The sequence below is a fragment of the Rhinolophus hipposideros genome (genome assembly GCF_964194185.1).
Source record: "Rhinolophus hipposideros genome assembly, chromosome: 6".
Taxonomy (NCBI): domain Eukaryota; kingdom Metazoa; phylum Chordata; class Mammalia; order Chiroptera; family Rhinolophidae; genus Rhinolophus; species Rhinolophus hipposideros.
The window spans coordinates 95,947,981-95,966,527 of record NC_138052.1 but is presented as its reverse complement, the minus strand read 5'-3'; the positions used below and the strand labels follow the sequence as shown (position 1 = coordinate 95,966,527).

The 18,547-nt window shown below is 44.2% G+C and overlaps 2 protein-coding genes across 8 annotated transcripts in view; one reads left to right on the top strand and one right to left on the bottom strand.

Annotated features, from left to right (window-relative positions):
- Positions 1–18,547, bottom strand: part of LOC308499202 (UDP-glucuronosyltransferase 1A6-like) — a gene marked incomplete at both ends in the record, with an annotated part of 41,023 nt that overhangs the window by 6,516 nt on the left and 15,960 nt on the right. Inside the window, one exon of one of the 7 annotated variants that reach the window (XM_081052205.1) lies at positions 15,227–16,090. The exons of 5 other annotated variants lie outside the window; for them this stretch is intronic. In XM_081052205.1, coding sequence (XP_080908331.1) covers positions 15,227–16,090 — 864 coding nt within the window. Of the gene's footprint in view, positions 1–2,978; positions 3,846–15,226; positions 16,091–18,547 lie in introns of those variants that run through there. One more of the 7 variants, XM_081052207.1, reaches the window with a different exon arrangement.
- LOC308498920 (dnaJ homolog subfamily B member 3-like) lies at positions 8,380–9,142 on the top strand (the record flags this gene model as incomplete). The annotated part of the gene is made up of 1 exon (XM_081051719.1): positions 8,380–9,142. The coding sequence occupies exon 1, from the start codon at positions 8,417–8,419 to the stop codon at positions 9,140–9,142; it is 726 nt and encodes a 241-aa protein (XP_080907845.1). The 5' UTR covers positions 8,380–8,416.

Genomic DNA, 18,547 nt, shown 5'->3' with positions numbered 1-18,547 from the left:
CAGATGAGAGTGGTGACAGTGTCCCCAGGAAGAGAGTTACGGAACTCTCTAAGTTCAACCCTTGGCAGTAATCATAGCTCAGCCTGATGTCTACCCAACCTTCAAAGCCAACTCCGGAGCCCTCGGGTCTTCAGGAAACATGCACAGTGCACGCACACATACACAGGCACACATCTGCCTGCACTCACGTGCAGGGGCACATGCACACACAGCGCTGACGCACTTACAGGAAATAGGGCACGGCGTAAAGTGGGGCAATTGCCCCCCAACTGTAGGTTACTGATGATCTAATCAACCTCCTGAGATTCTCCAAATGGTTTTAAATGTTTACAAAGAATGCCGGGGGCATTAGTGAAATTGTGGCAGGGTTTGCCCAGAACTGGGGGTTTCTTGGGGCATGGGACTTCCGGTGTCAAAACCTGAACAGTCCTGAACAAACCAGGACAGTGGTCATCCTGGATGTGAGATGCAGGAGGCCTCCAACAGGGCATAGCAGGCACGGTTTTCAGAACCACCTACCAAGCTCGATTCTGAGCATGACCGGTAAAGCCCAAATCCTGAGCAGCCTTCCTCCACGGCGAGCCCGCTGGCGGTCCACCCTCCCCAGCCCCAGACTGTCTTGGGACCTGTGGCTCTAGTGATGGCGTCTCTCAGCCTTTTGTATCAGGTTCATCTGAAAGGTCAAGGAGGCCGGTGTTACCCTCCCCACCACCATGCTGCAGTTTAGGATGCTTTTTCTGAGGTGCTTCCTCCTTAGCCCAGCCCTCATTTCTGGGGAGAGACAGCTCCGCTCCAAGCACCCTGTAAGTTCTTTTCCCTGTGCAAAGGCAAACGACTTGTCTAATTTCATAGGCTCTTCACCCCTTCATAAAACCCCCTCTTACATGTCACCTTGTCTAGAAAGGGCTGAAACTAAGTTCCCCTCCCTTGCACACCCTCCCACACTCACTTGGCAACCAGCAGGGTGTGATTGCACCAGTGGGACCCACAGGACCATAAACACCCAGAGTTAAATAATAGCACTTGGCTAAAGTTTAAATGACGTAGAAGTTCATCTACAGATCACAAACTGTGCCGATTGCATTATCATGGCCAACGCCTCTTCTGGACCAGGTCTTATGAGATTCGATAATGGTGAGATCCACCCCCTATTTGGCAAACTTCCCCTGAACTTCGCTGCAACTTTACAGACTCTGGAATGGCCAAAGAGTAAAGCAATGTGTTAACTGAAAATAACCCGCAATTCCCCCAACCTCTTATCACCTTCCAAAAAGATGAGACCACTAAAGTGGAAGCATTTGCCCACTCCAATGAGGCCTATAAAACTGTCCCTAATTTCTGCTGAGAGTTCAGTATTTTTAGCTCCAGGTTTTTATTAGATTTTCCTTTCCCAAATGTCTTTGGTTTTGCAAGAATCCTTATTAAGCACTTAGCCTCTTGGAAACATATCACTTTATCATTATGCATTCAGAGTCACCTACAAATATGGGAAACTTCCCTGGTCACCAGTCTTTCTTTCCCTCGCCATCTTCAAGTCTCTCTTCTCATTGATCTTCTGTTTGCCTATTTTCCCCAGACCCAACATGTATGGATGGATATCATCTCTGCATCTCTATGTGTCCACGAAGATGGTGTCTCACCCTGAGAGAGGAACGATGCCAGGGAATTGTTGAGTTCCATTCCTTTGCTCTAATGTTGTTCTACCATCTTTCGTCTTTCAGGCATCCCAAAGGTATGTCCAACACCAGTCTGTGCTCTCTCTGTGGACTCTCTTTATTGAAAAAGATTTTGTTTTTATTCTTGAAGTTCAGGACTTTTACCAAGAGTGTCAGGAATAAGACAATCTCTACTAGACGAATGGAAGTGTAGAGTACGTTGATCCCAAGAAAGAAGATACTTACCACTGTTCCTGGTGGCTAACTGAGGTCAAGTTTAAGCCTAGCAGCTGTTTCCAAACAGAGGTCTCTCATGCCAACTGCGCTTCAAGAGGAAACCTGCCCTAAGCTGCCAGCATCCCACACTGAACTGCCTGCCGGCACTGTGTTCCTGCCGTCGAGCCAGAGCTCATAAAGGAGCTCCTGGAATCCTATTTCAACTTATAGGACTGAGACTTTCCCCATCTAATAGGAGCTGCACTGCTATATTCCCATCAGCATCTTCCCCGACCAATCAGAGAGGCTCCATTCTGACCAATCAGGAAGTGCTTTTCAGAGCAATCAAATTGCAAGGATTTGGAGTCCTCATTTCCATGAGGATGGACTAATCAGGGACCAGGAATGGAGACTTCTCTCTATATAAGTCAGCTGCCCTCTGGCTCAGAGAATGCATTTTCCCTTTCCACCAAAGGCTAAGGCTGAAGACTGCTTACTAGAGAAGGGACTTTATCATTATGCATTCAGAGTCACCTACAAATACGGGAAACTTCCCTGGTCACCAGTCTTTCTTTCCCTCGCCATCTTCAAGTCTCTCTTCTCACTGATCTTCTGTTTGGCTATTAGGAAGCTGGAATGTCTAGAAATGGGAGCTTTAACCAAGATCATAAAGTCAGCTTTCCTAGTTGGGATCTATAAATGTCAAAAACTGTTCCAGCAATCTTGACTCTTATGTCCCTGACCCAATCAAAGGTGGGGTGCGTCCAACACACATCTGTTCTCTGCAAGGAACCCTGAACCCGGTGCTCTGGGGGGTGGATGGCATTTAACGTTAGTTACCTCTAACTGATGACTGTTCCCTGGAACCACAGACTCAAATGCCCAATGTTTACTTTCCGAAAGTCTCAGATCCAAAGAAACAACCCAGAAAATGATTCCAATGACGGACATAAATGACAGCTTGACCTAGGAGACTTGCAAGATAGAGATGCACAAAAAAGGGCACTTGCACCTGTGTGCTCATTCAGCATATATCTGGGGCAGATTCACCTCCCCTAAGTACTTGCTAGAATAGAAGCTTGTAAAGCTCCCACTCAAATTACACACCTGGGATAATGGCTTTTTGCTAGCGCAGTTGATCCCACCAATAAAGACCATATTGGGCATGATGGGCCGGGAATGATCCTTCACAAAGTCACCTTTGAAAAGCCAGACAGATGCAGAGCTCATGAGGTCCTGGACAGTCACCTCTTTCTGAAGGACTTCCGCAGCAAGTGTTGCGTACGGGGAATAAACCACACTGCACAGAAAGTTCTCTGACAAGGCGATCAGAATATTCTTCACCCTCTGCAGGAAGGTCATGCGATCTGAGTTAAATGACAGACTCCTGGGCACATAGGACGGTGGGTTGGGGCACTGGGTACCCTGGAAATCCAGGCTGCATGGCAGTGCACTCAAGAAGAACACAGCAGGCAGTGCCAGGTACTGGGCCACAATAGAGCCACAAGGAAGGAAGGGGTCTGTCAACACAACATCGAAGTTGCTTTCTGCCAGGGAGGTCATCAGCTCTGTGTTGTGCAGTAAATGGGAGCAGGCGGACAAGAGCATAGCAGAATCCTCTTTGACTTTCTTGTATGTTTTGATCATGCGCTGCAAGAAAGGCTGCCTGTCAAATGCATTGTGGCCAACACTGATAAAAGACGCTTCTGCGTCCTCCCTTCGGAACGGCACGGGGTACCTCTTCAAGGTGTAAAATGCTCCTTCTGTAATGTGCACGGAGGCAGCCGATGCCAAGACCACTGTGTCGTGTCCCCTCTGCTGCAGTTGCTGGATGATCCCACGCATGCTTAGCCAGTGGCTGCCGTCCATCGGTACCACCAACAGCTTCCTGCCCTGGGACACAGCGGGGCCAAGGGCACACAGCAGCAGACCCAGGACAAGTGGATGTGGCCCCTGGGACCCTGCGGCCATGGTGCCCTGCCTTTGCTACCAAGACTTTCGTCTGCCAGCCGTTTGCCCTCTCCCACTTACATGTCGCAACAAGCAATCTATACACCAAGTTAATGTTTGATGGTGTCATGTGACTTTTCCTGTCACTCAAAGGTAGCAGTAAGTTTACTTTTAGAAATAAAGAGGGTAGAGCTTTACTAGATGTCTTAAAAGGCAATCACAGTTTTAACTGGCTGGAATTCTTCAGCAACCCCTCCAATCACATGCTTGCACAAACGGAGAAGGCAAAGCCTCTCTAGCACCTTTGACTCCATTAAATTAGTGTTTCCATGGGCCAAGAGGATGTTGCCTGAGAAGGAAAAGGCGATATGGTGACAAATTAGACTTCCTTTCCAGAAATGAAAAGAAAGGCGAATATGCCTTTTAGAAAGAAAAGAACATGATATTGCAAGCCCACCTTTAGCTCATGGAAACCTGTAAGAATGTCCTTTTCTGTGGTTCAGTCTTCTTTGATTCATACATCCGACAAATATTTACTGACTCTGGCGTGGCGCTGGGCCTGGAGGCCCCAGCAGAGACCACTACAGGTGAGTCTCCCACCTGCACAACACTCAGCTCCATCAAGAGAGACAGACTGACAACTTAAACATATAAATAGACACATTACAGATTGTGAAACAGACTAAGAAGGAAATGAATGCTGCTGGAGTAGAGAATGGAGGGCAAGGGGAACCCAGTTGAGTACGTGGGCACAAAAGGCCTTTCCAAGGACAGATCTGTATTAATTCCAAGGCAGTGAGAGGAACTCTGTATATAAGAGGCCAAAATAGATAATCAAACAGAAGTTAAATTATACTCATCACACAGGCCCAATGTCCAGGGGAAGGAAGACACTTAGGGCAATTCTGATGACCTGGTTGACTCAAAGGGGAGAAGTGAACAAAAACGGTATGAAAAACATGTATTTATTGAGCAGGTACTATGTGCCAAGTATGGTGATAAGCACTTTATAACATTACTTATAATCCCCTGGAATTTTTCTGTAAAGACAGATACTGTTATTCCCATTTTACAAACAAAGGCACTGAGGCTCAGAGACAAAGTGATTTGCCAGACTCCTACATTTACTAAGTGGCAGAGCTGAGGCCCAGGCTGTGGGTGGCAGAGACTAGAGACCCTGCTCTTAACCACAACTGCCCTCACACTGGCCTCTCACAGTGCCCAGCCAATAATATGTCAGGCTGAGACTGAAATCTACAACCAACTAGGAATCAGAACTAAAGCTGTGACCCCCCACAGTGATTCCCCAATCTAAATAAATGGAGAGAAGGCAGAAGGCAGGACTTTGGGACCAAATGTGCTCACACAGAGATATCCAGCCCCAGCTGGTACCCCAAAAGATCGGGGAACAAATATGGCAATTGCCCAACAGAAATGCCCCTCCTGCGAAAAGGGCAAATCGGAGGGCAGACAGAACTGAGAATCTCACTCTTTCCTTTTGGGATCCATTGCTGTTCTATATAATCCCAGGAGGGAAGCACAGATCTCAATATTCTGACCATGGACAACACTGGCCGCCCACGTTTGGGGATCTGTTAGGAGGGTCATCGAGAAACAGCTAACTTCAGTATCCTATGGAGCATATTCACAGGGCCCCTCTTGTTCTGGTACTTAGAGGCCCTTTTCCTCATACCACCATCCTTCCTCCACAGACGTCCCATCTTGTATTGTACATGCTTATATATGAGTGCACGCATGTATGTGCCCACATGCACGCTCACCCCCACCCCCCAAGCATTCTCCAGGACCAAGATTCTGGGTGAGCAGAAAAACGAAATATGAGCCTTGGCTCATTGATGTGCCCTTGTCTGCAATTCTGAAATCCATAGTCCAGTTTCAACATTAAGGGCAATAATTCTGAAATGTCAATGTCATGAGAGTTCATCTGAAGATTACATGGATCCAAAGGGCTGTGAACACACAGTTACCACTTGTAAATGATTTTATGACTTTTCTGCATCACGCAGCACCTCAGAGCTTTTTGAGGCCTCTGTTTACATGGATAGTTTGGGTCCAACTCTGCCCGTGACTAGGGTATGTTGTTTACTAATATGAATAGCAGGCAATCCACAATTCACTCTCAAGAATTACAACCAAGAACCACTACCAAGCAATCCAATAAAGCTTCGGTACTAGAACCTGAGTGGACTGACAGGCAAAACCCATTGCTAATCCTCCCATTTTCCAAATATTTATGAGAAATGTTGACCCTACTGGTACTATACTAGAAAACCAAGTTAGAAATATCCCTGCCTGTGAGGCATGCTCCAGTGGACAACCAACCAGGCAATTACAGGCAGGGTGAGATGTGGTCTTGCTTGGGGGGCTACTGCAGTGGGGGAGTGTCTGCAAGAGAGTTCCTGGAACCCATTGGAAGATGATTTCTTTTTAAGCTGAAACCAGTAGTTAAGAAACCCACCATTCCACACACTCCTAGCTCCTTTGACAGTATCAGATTGGAGCTGCTTGTTACTAAGGTAAAGGAACTACATTAACAAATCCATTGTCCTCTGGAGAATCTATGGGCCCCGCCAGGGGAAATAAAGCCATTTCCCTGAATCTCTGTAGCATTTTGTTTTTTTCTGTCTTGTATTCTTTAGCAGTTTGCATATCTGTCTCTACTACTTGTCTCTGTCTCTCTGTCTCTCTCTCTGTCTCTCTCTGTTTCTCTCTCTCTCTACACACACACACACACACACACACACACACACACACACACATCGGAATATATATTCCTTACAGTCTTCAGCTTTGGAATCACTCTCTCGTTCAGGTACCATCCCATGGTTTTGCAGACCGTAAGCACTCAGTAAGTGTTTTTGTATAGACCTCATATCCAAGTAAGGAAGTACTGAAGCCAGATGATTCTACCACTCTTCAGACCCAGCTGCCATGGTCCTCGTTCAGGGCCTCAGCCCCCAAAGCCCCCAGCCCCCAAAGCCCCCAGCCCCTATCAATCCCTTCTAATTCCCGGCATCAGCTGTCCCCTGCATGGCACTACCCTGAAACTTTAGTCAGCAGCTTCCAAGGGTCCAGACTAAAATTCAGACTCTTTAGCCTTGCCCTCAGAACTCCCTGGAATGGACCCAGCCCACCTGTTTAACCCGATCCCTCTTCTCTAGCCTTTCTGCTTGACCTCTCCCTCTGCCTCTTTCCCTCCAGCCATTCTGGGTCACTTACTCTTCCCCAAACATGCTTTATACTTTCCCACATTGCTTTGTTCACACTGGACTCTTCTCCTAATCAGCTTCTTACTACTGTTTACCGAGTGCCAAGTCCAGGGCTTTACATTCAGTCTCTCAAGGTGATATACACTTGACAGTTTATCCTGGTGATATAGCACATGTACTCTTGTGTCTATTACCCTTTATGATGAAATATTAGCATTCATTGGTTAATCATTTTCCTCTTAGAGCTAAGTAACCTTTTTTGGTGTTGCCTCAGCATTTATCAAAGCAAAAAATATAGTGTCAGAGAGAGAATGAGAAAGGGGAAAGAAGTCAGATGATGAAAAATGCCTAAAATAAAGTCGTGGTCACGTTATAGCAGTTTTAGTGAAAACAATCACTGCATCCCAAGTTTAGCCACAGTACTGTAAACAGGGCCGGCGAGTTTTAATCATTTTGATATTGCTAGGCGCCAAGGCACTCTGGGGATCCCCAAGACTTTTTCAGGGGAATTTTGCAAAATCACGACTACTTCTATAATAATGATATTCAACTTTTTCACTCTCATTTGCTCATAAGTGTACAGTGGAGTTTCCCAGTGGCTGCAAGACATGTGATATAGCAATAGGTAGAATGCAGAAGCAGATATCAGAATTAGCACTTTTCTACTAAGCCAGAGATTTGCAAAAACAAAGAACAAAAAACAAAAAAGGAAACAAAACCTTCACCAAATGTTTATGTTTTGAAAATTATCTTTCCCGAAAAATATGATTTATATAGTGTGTGATGGGTTTATTCAGTTGACTAACGAAGTTTTCTGATGTTTTCGTTTCTAATGGAGTAAGTATCCATCTGCATAACCTACATAAACAAAAGTCAACAGGTCCTGAGGCCAAAGAGTTGGGGAACTGACTTCCTAGATAAATGGTATGATTGTCCTTCCACCCAGGGTCACACTAAATTTACTCTTATCACCCCACCTATCGCTAATGCGAAGGGGAAGCGTCACGGAAAGCCAACTTTCAGAACACCATTTTCCACGGGTGAAATTCCTCTCTCGCGCACCCTATTTGGAGCTTACCCCCGGACAGGGGGCGGGGTGGGAGGAGCTGGTGGGTGGGCGGTGCCCTGGGTGGGAGGGGCCTCACAGAGCTCCTCCAAGCACTGCATTCTGGGATGCGGCCTCGACCAATGAGATGGGCGCTACGTCACAAGGGGCGCGGCTCCCGAGCGGCGGGCCTCGCGGGGCAGTCGGGCCAGCGCCCCGGGACCGCCGGCTGCGCTGCGCCTGTGCCCGTGGGCCGAGGGCCGTGGGCCGAGCGCCGTGGGCCGTGGGCCGTGGGCCGTGGGCCGTGCCTGCCACCCAACATGGTGGACTACTACGAGGTGCTGGGCGTGCCCCGCCAGGCCTCGGCCGAGGCCATCAAGAAGGCCTACCGCAAGCTGGCGCTCAGGTGGCACCCGGACAAAAACCCCGAGAACAAGGAGGCGGCGGAGCGGAGGTTCAAACAAGTGGCCCAGGCGTACGAGGTGCTGTCCGACGCCAAGAAAAGGGACGTGTATGACCGCTACGGCGAGGCGGGGGTGAAGGACAATGGCGGCGGCGGCGGCGGGCCTTTCCAAGACCCCTTCGAATATGTCTTCAACTTCCGCGACCCCGCCGAGGTCTTCAGGGAGTTTTTTGGCGGCCGGGACCCATTTTCGCTTGACTTCTTCGGAGACCCGCTCGAGACCGTTTTCGGGGGTCGGAGGAGCTCCCGGGGAAGCAGAGGCAGGGCGTCCGCACCCCTGTTCTCCACCTTCAGTGAATTCCCAGCGTTCGGGGGTGGTTTTCCTTCTTTTGATACAGGATTTAATCCCTTTGGTTCCCAGGGCCGTGGGGGCGCTGCTTCTTTCTCCATGGCCTGTGGTCGGGCCGGCGCGGGTAACTTCAAATCCGTGTCGACGTCCACCGAAATCATTAATGGCAAAAAAATCACCACCAAGAGAATTATTGAGAATGGCCAAGAAAGGGTGGAAGTGGAAGAAGACGGAGAGTTAAAGTCCTTGATAATAAACGGCAAAGAGCAGTTGCTGCAGATTGACGCCAAGTAAACCCGGCCCCCGCTGAATGTAGAGTACGTTGTGAGGAGGAGCAGGACGTGTTTCTGAAGATTGCAAGGGAACTCCACTTCCGGAACGACGGTGCTGAAGAAAGTATGAGCGGTTCATGCCAACGCCTGTTTGTTCTTACTGCTGGGAACCGCGTGCACAGGACCTGCTTGTCTTTACAACTGTTGTAAATAATCTGTATGCACTTTGCTATTTATTAAATATAATCCCGAGGCAGACGGGTGTTATAATTTCATGGTCCTAGGACAAAAGGCTCATCACAGCACCTTGAATCTTGCCCTTCCCTTTGTCTGAAATGTGACTCCAGGGAGTCTGCTCTGAAGTTAACATTACCAAGATAAAACGGCTTACTTCAGTTTTTTAGCACGTAGTAATAAAAGATATGAATATAGATAAATACATATATATGTATGTGTATATATATGTGTATATATACACATATATATATAATACCTGTGCTTAAAGATGATTTTTAGTTCCATATACATGCTGGTCACTTAGAGTTAACTGTTGTTTAAAGATAATGTTAAGCCTAGGCTTTTGAAAAGCAGATAAATATGGCAAAGTGGATGCATTAGTTTCATGTGGGTGCTGCAACAAATTACCACAAACTTGGTGGCTTAAAATAACACAAGTTTATTCTCTCAAATACCTGGAGGTCAGAGGTGTGAAATCAGTTTCACTAAACTGAAATCAGTGTTGACAGGAACATGTTCCCTCCAAAGACTGTGGGCAAAATAAGTGAGTTTCTTACAGTTACATGGTTAATAGCGTTATTAGGACCATATTCAGATCACTTAATGAAGAAAACAACTGGTAGTGATGACTCAAATACTTAATGCAAATCTGATTGCTAGCCTGGACCCAGCTTGGTTCTACAACTGTGATTGACAGAAATGTGAAAAGTATTTCTACAAGGCTACATAAAACTCCCATTGTCATGCCCAGGGTATATCTAATATCAAGTTAGGATGATAAAAGCTAGGTTTCACTTGGAATATTGACTAGATGAGGCAACATGCACAGGTCTTAGGGAGTAGCTTTTTGTTGGCACACTCTGTGCCCCAATGAAAACCTTTTTGGGTTTATGGTTGCCTTGGGATAGTCCATCACAAAATGTGTCGTCCCCCCCGGTCATCTCCAGGAAAAGGCTTGCATAAGTCATGAGAGCAAAAAAAAAAAAAAAAAAAAAAAAAAAAACAACTGACTGGACAGACAAAATGCAGCATGCTTTAAATTCTTTTAGAAATATATGAGAATGAATTTGGTCCCCTTTAGTACCGTTAAAGTCCAATCCCCATGGAATAACATGCAAACAACTCAGCAGGAACGTAGGATTCAGCTACCACTGTCCCTCGGGCACAAGGAGTCTGTTAAACCACATCAAATAGTAACCAAAGTACTAGTAGTTGTTTCTCATGCAGTGCATAAGAAGTATCAGAATAAAACAGACTACCAGGGCTTTTTAAAAATGAGATCATTTGCTTGCCAAGCAAAGGAATTCACACCAGTGAAGACATTCACTGAGTAATTTGCTAGGAAAGAGGGTTGGGGAAGCAGGAGGAGTTGGGGGAGACAGGATGTCAGGAGTTTTGAAGTGATAGGAAGAAGGGTGTAGAGTTTCATGGTAGATATGCCAGTTAAGGGTTGAAATTACCACTGAATAGGACAGAGTAAGTGCATCTGTATCTGCACAATTGGTTAGAATAAGTCCCCATTGTTCAGTGGTCAGGAAAGTCTTCAGTTGGGTCCAGACTTCAGTAAAAGTCTGGCATACCAGGTTTACTCAGAGGTCATGGATCTTCAATAATTCTGGCTAGTTCTAATAGCTGAGGGTAAGCACAGTATTGATACACCCTGAATTGGTGCTGCTAAGTAGGAAGTTTCTCTTTTACAGAAATGTAAAGCATTTTATTTAAAAATTCTTCAAAATTGAAAATTTCTTTTAAAATGTGTTGGGTCAAAAAAAATCACACTACTATAGACGTATATATCAACATTCATCTTCTATGGAAGCGTTTGAGTGGGCTTTGAAAGTAGCCAAAAAAGGCATTTCCTCTGTTGCAAAGATGACCATCTCAAGTCCCCTGCAGTGGATTCCTTCCATGGAATCACTAGCACCTTCCCACAGAGCACACCAGGCAGGGAAAGACACATTCCTACAAGCCCCCAAGAGACCTGGAGACCTGTGGCCATCTCAGCAGAATCCAGATAGCCAAACACTTCCCCTGGCGGGAGCTCCACGTGTACCTGCTTTTAGTTCTGCCTTCCTCACTCAAGGGAAAGCATTTGGAAGAGAGAATGCTCTCTTCAAATAACCATTAAAGGATCAGTCTTCTTCCCCTGTAAAACACTCTTCTATCTCCAAACAGGGAGAGAAACTTTCCCCATCTTAGGAAATCATTTACCCAACTGCTTACCTCTCTAGGATATTCTAATTCTACTTTCTCATCCTACTTTATCAGTAAACACACAATCCCTTCGTTTCCTCTTCTCCCAGGCCCGTTTAAACCCTTTCAGTATAACAATCCCCAGCAGTCCAGTGTGACTACATGCTGCGAAGTTGTTAGTGGCTTTATTGATGAAATAGCCTATTCACTTTTATCCCAACCAGCTGAATTTTGGACTTTTTAGTAACATAAAACTCTTTCTGCTACTAATATGAAACTTGAAGTATACCCAATCATAAATAAGTTTTCTAAGGTGGAGTTCTCTAAAGGGACCTCATTTGTTTTTCACTTAGGGGATAAGAATATTTATGTAAGACCAGGGAGAGTGCTTCATTGGACATTATCTATATTTGATAAAATTCAAAGGAATTCTTTACCTTGGAGCTTTATGAAAACAAAATGATTTGTTGAAAATAAGTCTATTTATATCATTGGGGAGACAGTAACTGACTTGTAAGCACAAAAATAAAAAAATTAATGCACATTGAAAGCAATAAACATCTCAACTGATAATACAGGAGGTAAAATCGGTGATACAGATACACTCTTTCAGAGATACTGTCCCATGATGCATCAGAAAAATAGAGGAGATAAAGTTGGAGAGGAAGATGATAGTGACAGAGACTGGAAAATAAAAGTCTATGGATGGCATAGATTTTCCAAAGAAACCAGAACAAAAATGTCAATCACGTAAAGGAAAACCTTCAAGTTTTCAATAAGATCTGGGTTTAATTTTAGGCTTACTGTGCGTGTGCATGGTAGATACAAAAATGGCCCTGCAGATATGTTCACATTTTAATCCCTGGAACCAATAAATATGCTACTTTATGTGGCAAAAGAGACTTTGCAGATATGATTAAATTAAGGATCTTGAGATAAGGAAATCATCTTGGATTATCTGGGTAAACTCAGTTTAATCACAAGGGTCCCTAGAAGTGAAAGGGAGGCAGGAGACCAGATTTGAAGATGCTACACTGCATTTACATGGAAATGGAAAAGTGCCAGAGAATTTCCAAATTAGCAACAACAAAAACTTGTTTAAAAAAAAAAGAAAAAAGGAAATGATGCAAAAAAAATGAGCTTACACTAAATGGAAGGAATAAAATCAAGTATATATACATTGTGTGAATGGATGGAATTTCTATATGAAAACTATCAGCAGAGGCTTTTTTAAAATGCTATTAAAAACTCTTTAAGCAAACTTTTTATGAAGTTTTTGTTTGTTTTTTAAGTTTAAAGTAAAAAGATGACTTCAAATATATGGTCAAATGGTTTTGGGCAAAATTGCCAAGACCATTCAATGGGGGAAAAGACAATCTTTTTAACAAATATTGCTGGGAAAACTGGATATCCACATGCTACAGAATGAAGTTGGACCCTTACCTAACACCATATAAAAAAATTAACTCAAAATGGATCAAAAACCTAAATGCAAAACCCAAAACTATAAAATTCCTAGAATAAAACATAGGACAAAGCTTCATGATGTTGGATTTGGCAACGATTCTTAGATATGACACCAAAGGTACAGGTGATGAAAAAATAAGACAAATTGGACTTCATGAAAATTTTTTTAACTTGTGTATCAAACGACACTATCAACTGAATAAATTTTTTTTAACTTGTGTATCAAACGACACTATCAACTGAATAAAAAAGCAACACACAGGATGGGAGAAAATATTTGCAAATAATTTATCTGATAAGAGATTAACATACAGGACATATAGAGAACTTCTAAAACTCAACAATAGCAACAACAACAAAAACATTTTAATAATAGGCAAAAGACTGGAAGAGACATTTCTCCACAGAAGATATACAAATGGCCGATAGACACAGAAAAAGATGCTCAATATCACAAATCATTATGGAAATTCAAATCAAAACTACAATAAGATGCCATCTCACAGCCATTAAGATGACTACTATCAAGAAGAATAAAAAACAAAACAAAACAGAAAACAAGTGTTGGAGAGGATGTGGAGAAATTGGAACCCTTGTGTACTATTGGTGGGATTGTAAAATGGTTCAACCAGTGTGGAAAGTGGTATGGCAGTTCCTCTAAATATTAAAAATAACATTCCCACATGATCCAGCAATTCCACTTCTGGGTATAAACCCAAAAGAATTTAAAGTGGGGTCTTAAAGAGATATCTGTATACCCATGTTCATAGCAGCATTATTCACAATAACTAAAAGCCTTAAAAAGAAAAGACCATTCTGAAATAGTCTAGTACATCATGAATGAAACTTGAGGACATTATCCTTAGTCAAATAAGCCAGTTACAACAAGACAAATGCTGTATGATTCCAGTTACACGAGGTACATAAGTAGTCAAATTCACAGAGACAGAAAGTAGAAAGGTGGTTGCCAGGCGCTGGGGGAAGAATGGGGAGTTGTTGTTTAGTGGGTATAGAGTTTCAGTGTTTCAGGGTAAACAGAGTTCTGGAGATTATTAGTTGCACAACAATGTGAATGTACTTCACATTACTAAACTGTACACTTAAAAATGGTTAAGATGGTAAATCCTATGGTAGGTGTATTTTACCACAATTTAAAATTTTTTAAAAGCAAACTTTATGAAGAAACTACAACAGTCATCAAACTATGTGCACCAATCTTGCAACTATATGTGTATAAAGCAAACACTATTAAAATTCCAAATATAAATTGAGCAAAGCCCAGTTAAATTGGGAATGTTTTAAGACATCTTTTTCAGAATTGTGCATGTTGAGTTATTTAATAGAAAATATTGAAAATATAGGACTACCTATGGAACATTTACAAATGTTGATCCTAAGTTGTCCTATATTTTAGGTCGGTGCAAAAGTAATTGCGGTTTTTGCAAAACTGCAATTACTTTTGCACCGACCTAATAGTAGTAGCCATTAGTAATACATGATTGTTGAGCACTTGAAATGTGGCTAGTCTAAATTGAAATATGCGATAAGTGTAAAATACATACCAAATTTTGAAGATTTAGTATGAGAAAATAAAAGAATGTAAAATACCTCATTAATAATTTTATATTAAGAATATCTTGAAAGGATAATGTTTGGGATATATTTGGTTGAACAAAACATGTTATTGAAATTAACACCTTTTTGCTTTTTTTTAACATGCCTACCAAAAAATTTTAAATGATGTGTGTCTTGCCTTGTATTTCTGTTAGTCCTTTCTGAGACAGGACCACTGAAAATGATCGTGTCAACAAACACAATTTGCTAGTTCCTTTATCCTTCCACTGAACACCCACAAGCAAAAACCCTCTGATGTATCAGTTCACAATTCAACTTCTCTGCTCCTACACAGCTGAAGAAAATTGCACAACTATGGTAATCTTTACAAAAGGACAATTTTGGTTAAAGCATGCCATCATTTGTCAATCGTGACAAATCTTTACCCTTGCTTCTCATTCCTCTTAATAACCATTGAAAACTTTAACTACACTACTGGAGGCACTTGAACAATTTATCTAACCGAAGACTTAGCCGGAGAACGAGAGGTAGAAATCTACAAAGAGATTGGTAGATAAGTAAGCACTTGGAATTCATTTAAAAATAAAATGTGTTCTGCCTGGCACACTGATTGGATAAAGGCAGCAATACAGACCTGAGACAATGGCTTCCTGTTGGCACAGTTTATGCCCCCAATGAAGACCATGTTGGGCATGATCGGCCTGGGGTAGTCCAACACAAAGTCTCCTCTGAACAGCCATACGGATCCATAACCCAAGACATCCACCAGTGATACCTCTCTCTGAAGAAGCTCGGACGCCAGTCTTGCATAAGGAGTAAAAGAAACGTGACATATATAGTTCAGGGCCAGAGGATAAAGCATGTTTTTGACTCTTTGCAGAAATGTCATGTGGTCTGAATTCCTTGTTAATAACCTGGGGATATATGAGGAAGGATTTGGGCACTGTGTGCCTTCAAAGTCTAAGTCACATGGAATGGCACGCAAAAAGAACACAGCAGGAAGCGACAGGTACCTAGCCAGCACAGCCCCACAGGGGTAGAGGGGATCCGTTAAAACCACATCGAAAGCACTGGCATTCAGATGCCCGATCAGGTCCTTGTTATGCAACAGCTCCTCACAAGACCTTTGGAAGACCAAAGATGCATTTTTCATAATTGCCATAGAGTTCAAAAAAGTTTTTAGAAAATGCATTCTTTCAAAAACCAGTTCAGTCTGGCTCAGCATGAGGTACTGAAATTCCTCCTGGGTGTACGGAATGGCATAGGTTTTCAGGGTGAAAAAGTCCTCCCCCTTGACATGCATGGTCACCTCTGGCGAAATGACCATGATTTGGTGGCCTCTGGCGTGGAGCTCCCGCACGGCCTGCCGCATGCTGAGCCAGTGGCTGCCCTCCATGGGGACCACCAGCACCTTCCCGCCCTCAGCCCAGGGCCCGACACACAAGAAGAGGTACAGCCCCAGGAACACTGGCAGCGGAAGCTGGAATCCGGCAGCCATCTCGGTGGACGCCAAAAGCAGTTGACTTTCCAGGTCAGACTGTGCTTCCTACATTTGTTTTCTTTGTCGTTATCTTATCTTCAAACTTATTAACAAGATGGCATGTCATTGGAGGGCATGGTGCCCTCCAAATGTTAATCATTGCAGAATGAATCTGTCCCTGACCTTCACCACTGGCCATTCACCCCTCTGCTTTTCCTAGGTAAACGTCGATCCCCCTCATTTTGGAGAAATTCATCTTACTCTGCTGCTGTCTCTGGGGAACATTCTAGTTCACTCTTTTATTTTTCATCCAATTCCCAAAACAAGGCTGTGGGTGCCCATTTCTCTGCCACTTGCTCCTCTGTTAACCATCCTACAGGATGTGGCTGAGCTCCGAGGTGTCACCAATGCCTGGTACCCAACCAAAATCTTTCTGCTGGATGTGACCTTATTTGATAACTCAAGACTCTTTCCTCCCACTGGTGGGTAACATAGAGCACATCCCCCAAAATAGATAACATACTTTGGGAGTTTTCTCTAACGGGGACGGGGGTCTTGGCTCTCTGGTTTCATTCCTCTTCCTCACAAGGACATTTCTTGCAATGTTCAGGGAAGAGCCTACTTGACGCGGCTGTGAAATATAGAACTATCTGGAGGGACCCGAACTCAAGACTTGATGAAGACAACATAAGGGTTTGTTGAGAATTCTCTATCTCCCTCATGGTATGAGAGTTGCTGTTACCTAAAGCACAAGAGGGCGAGACGACCCTTAGCAATGACACAGTGGAGTCAGACAGCACCCTCCCCCCAAAGCCTGTTCACCACAGGACAGGCGGGACCTGGGCCCTCGCCTCAGACCAGGCTCTGTCTGAATTCCTCTTCTCTCGAATGCTGGAGCCCCCAGTCTTCTGCTAGTCTATTTAGGGGCGGTGTATCGTAATGTGGGCCTTTAATACATCTTGCAGTTTATGTTCAGGCTTCTCTCCAGGGTCATTTACAGCCCTAAAGCCTCATAATGATGGATTCTTTCAGAACAAGACAGGCTACATAATTTGTGGGTTCCCTCTGAGGGCGGGGCCCTGTGTATCCACAGGGGCCACGTGCCCGTGAGGCCAATCCTGCTCCATAAAGTGACTTCCATGTGTGTTCAGCAGGGTGCTGGCATCTCCTCATCCTGTTCGTCCTGGGGACCATGTGGGTGGGCCCCTTGCGCTACCCAACCTTCTCCCGCACTGTGTGTGCTCTTCTGCCTCCATGGCTTCTGCCGTAAGGACATCCAGGCCCAGGCTGCCAGGATGGGCGAGGCTGAGGAAATGACCCCCAGGAGAGATCTATGGTGATGACAGATTCCACCACTGGACAAATGTGTGCACGCCAAGGCACTTCTCACGTAACACCAGCTGCCACCATGCAAAGAGTGTTTGGTTTAACTATTCCTTGTGGGCTGTGAGCCCAGGATCTTAGTTCTCTCCCTGCCCCTCCAACAGCAATTTCTCTGCTCTTTTTCTGGATCCTCTGTCTGTCCAAGCCATAGAACTGCGTTTTCCCCAAGGCTCGGTTTCTGTCCTCTACTCACAGATTAAATCCTATAACTGTGCAAAATTGCTTGCGTGTGTTAAGCCCGGTACTGCTTGTGCCTTCCACCAAGGCCATGAAAGCAGGAGAGCGGACAGAACCGATGCCGGGAAGGTGGAACTTCAAGTTTGTTATTGGTGCTACAGTTGCTGTTATTATCATTAGCAGGAGAAGCTGCCGTTTAGGATCCTAGCCACCCCCATATCTGGTGGCAGAAACAGCAAGTTATGGGAGCAGGCTCACCTTCGTTCCAACTTCGTGCCTTGATAGTTCCTGTTCCTTGTCCAGCTGCAACTGCACTGGATGCCTGCTAGAGAGTCTACCAGGGCACCTTTCTAGCTTTCATCACTGTGACCATCTGCCTTGTGTTTACAACCCAACCTGACCAGATGTTATAAGCCACATAAGAAGACGGGGTGTACCTAAGAAATTGGGAATGGTGGTGGTATGTTCTCCGCCCCAGTTAGAGATATAAATCTAGATAGAATACATGAAGAAGCATGGAACATCCTGAGTAGGAAGATTTAACATTGTAACGCTCTTGATTTTGTCCCAAATTAAGCTACAGATTTAGTGCAAGGCCAAACAAAAATCTCTCTGGGATTTTCAACATGACCAAAAAAAAAAAAAAGTGTTTTTTCAATTCACCTAGAAGCATTTTTAGCTTCTGTTAATACAGAAATAGCTCCTATCAGACCAGTGCTCTCACAGGTAATGATTATAAATTCTTGCAAAAAGTTTTTTTAAAAAAATATCTAGTGGCAATAGACAGCAAGCAAAAGCATGCAGAAACTGAAGTGGAAGAAGGGGACAGTGGATAACATGGGAGCAGGAGAGTGGCCAATGGCCAGGGTAGAGTTTTTCTATTTCTTAGCTCACATCTTGTAGTCGCACAACAGC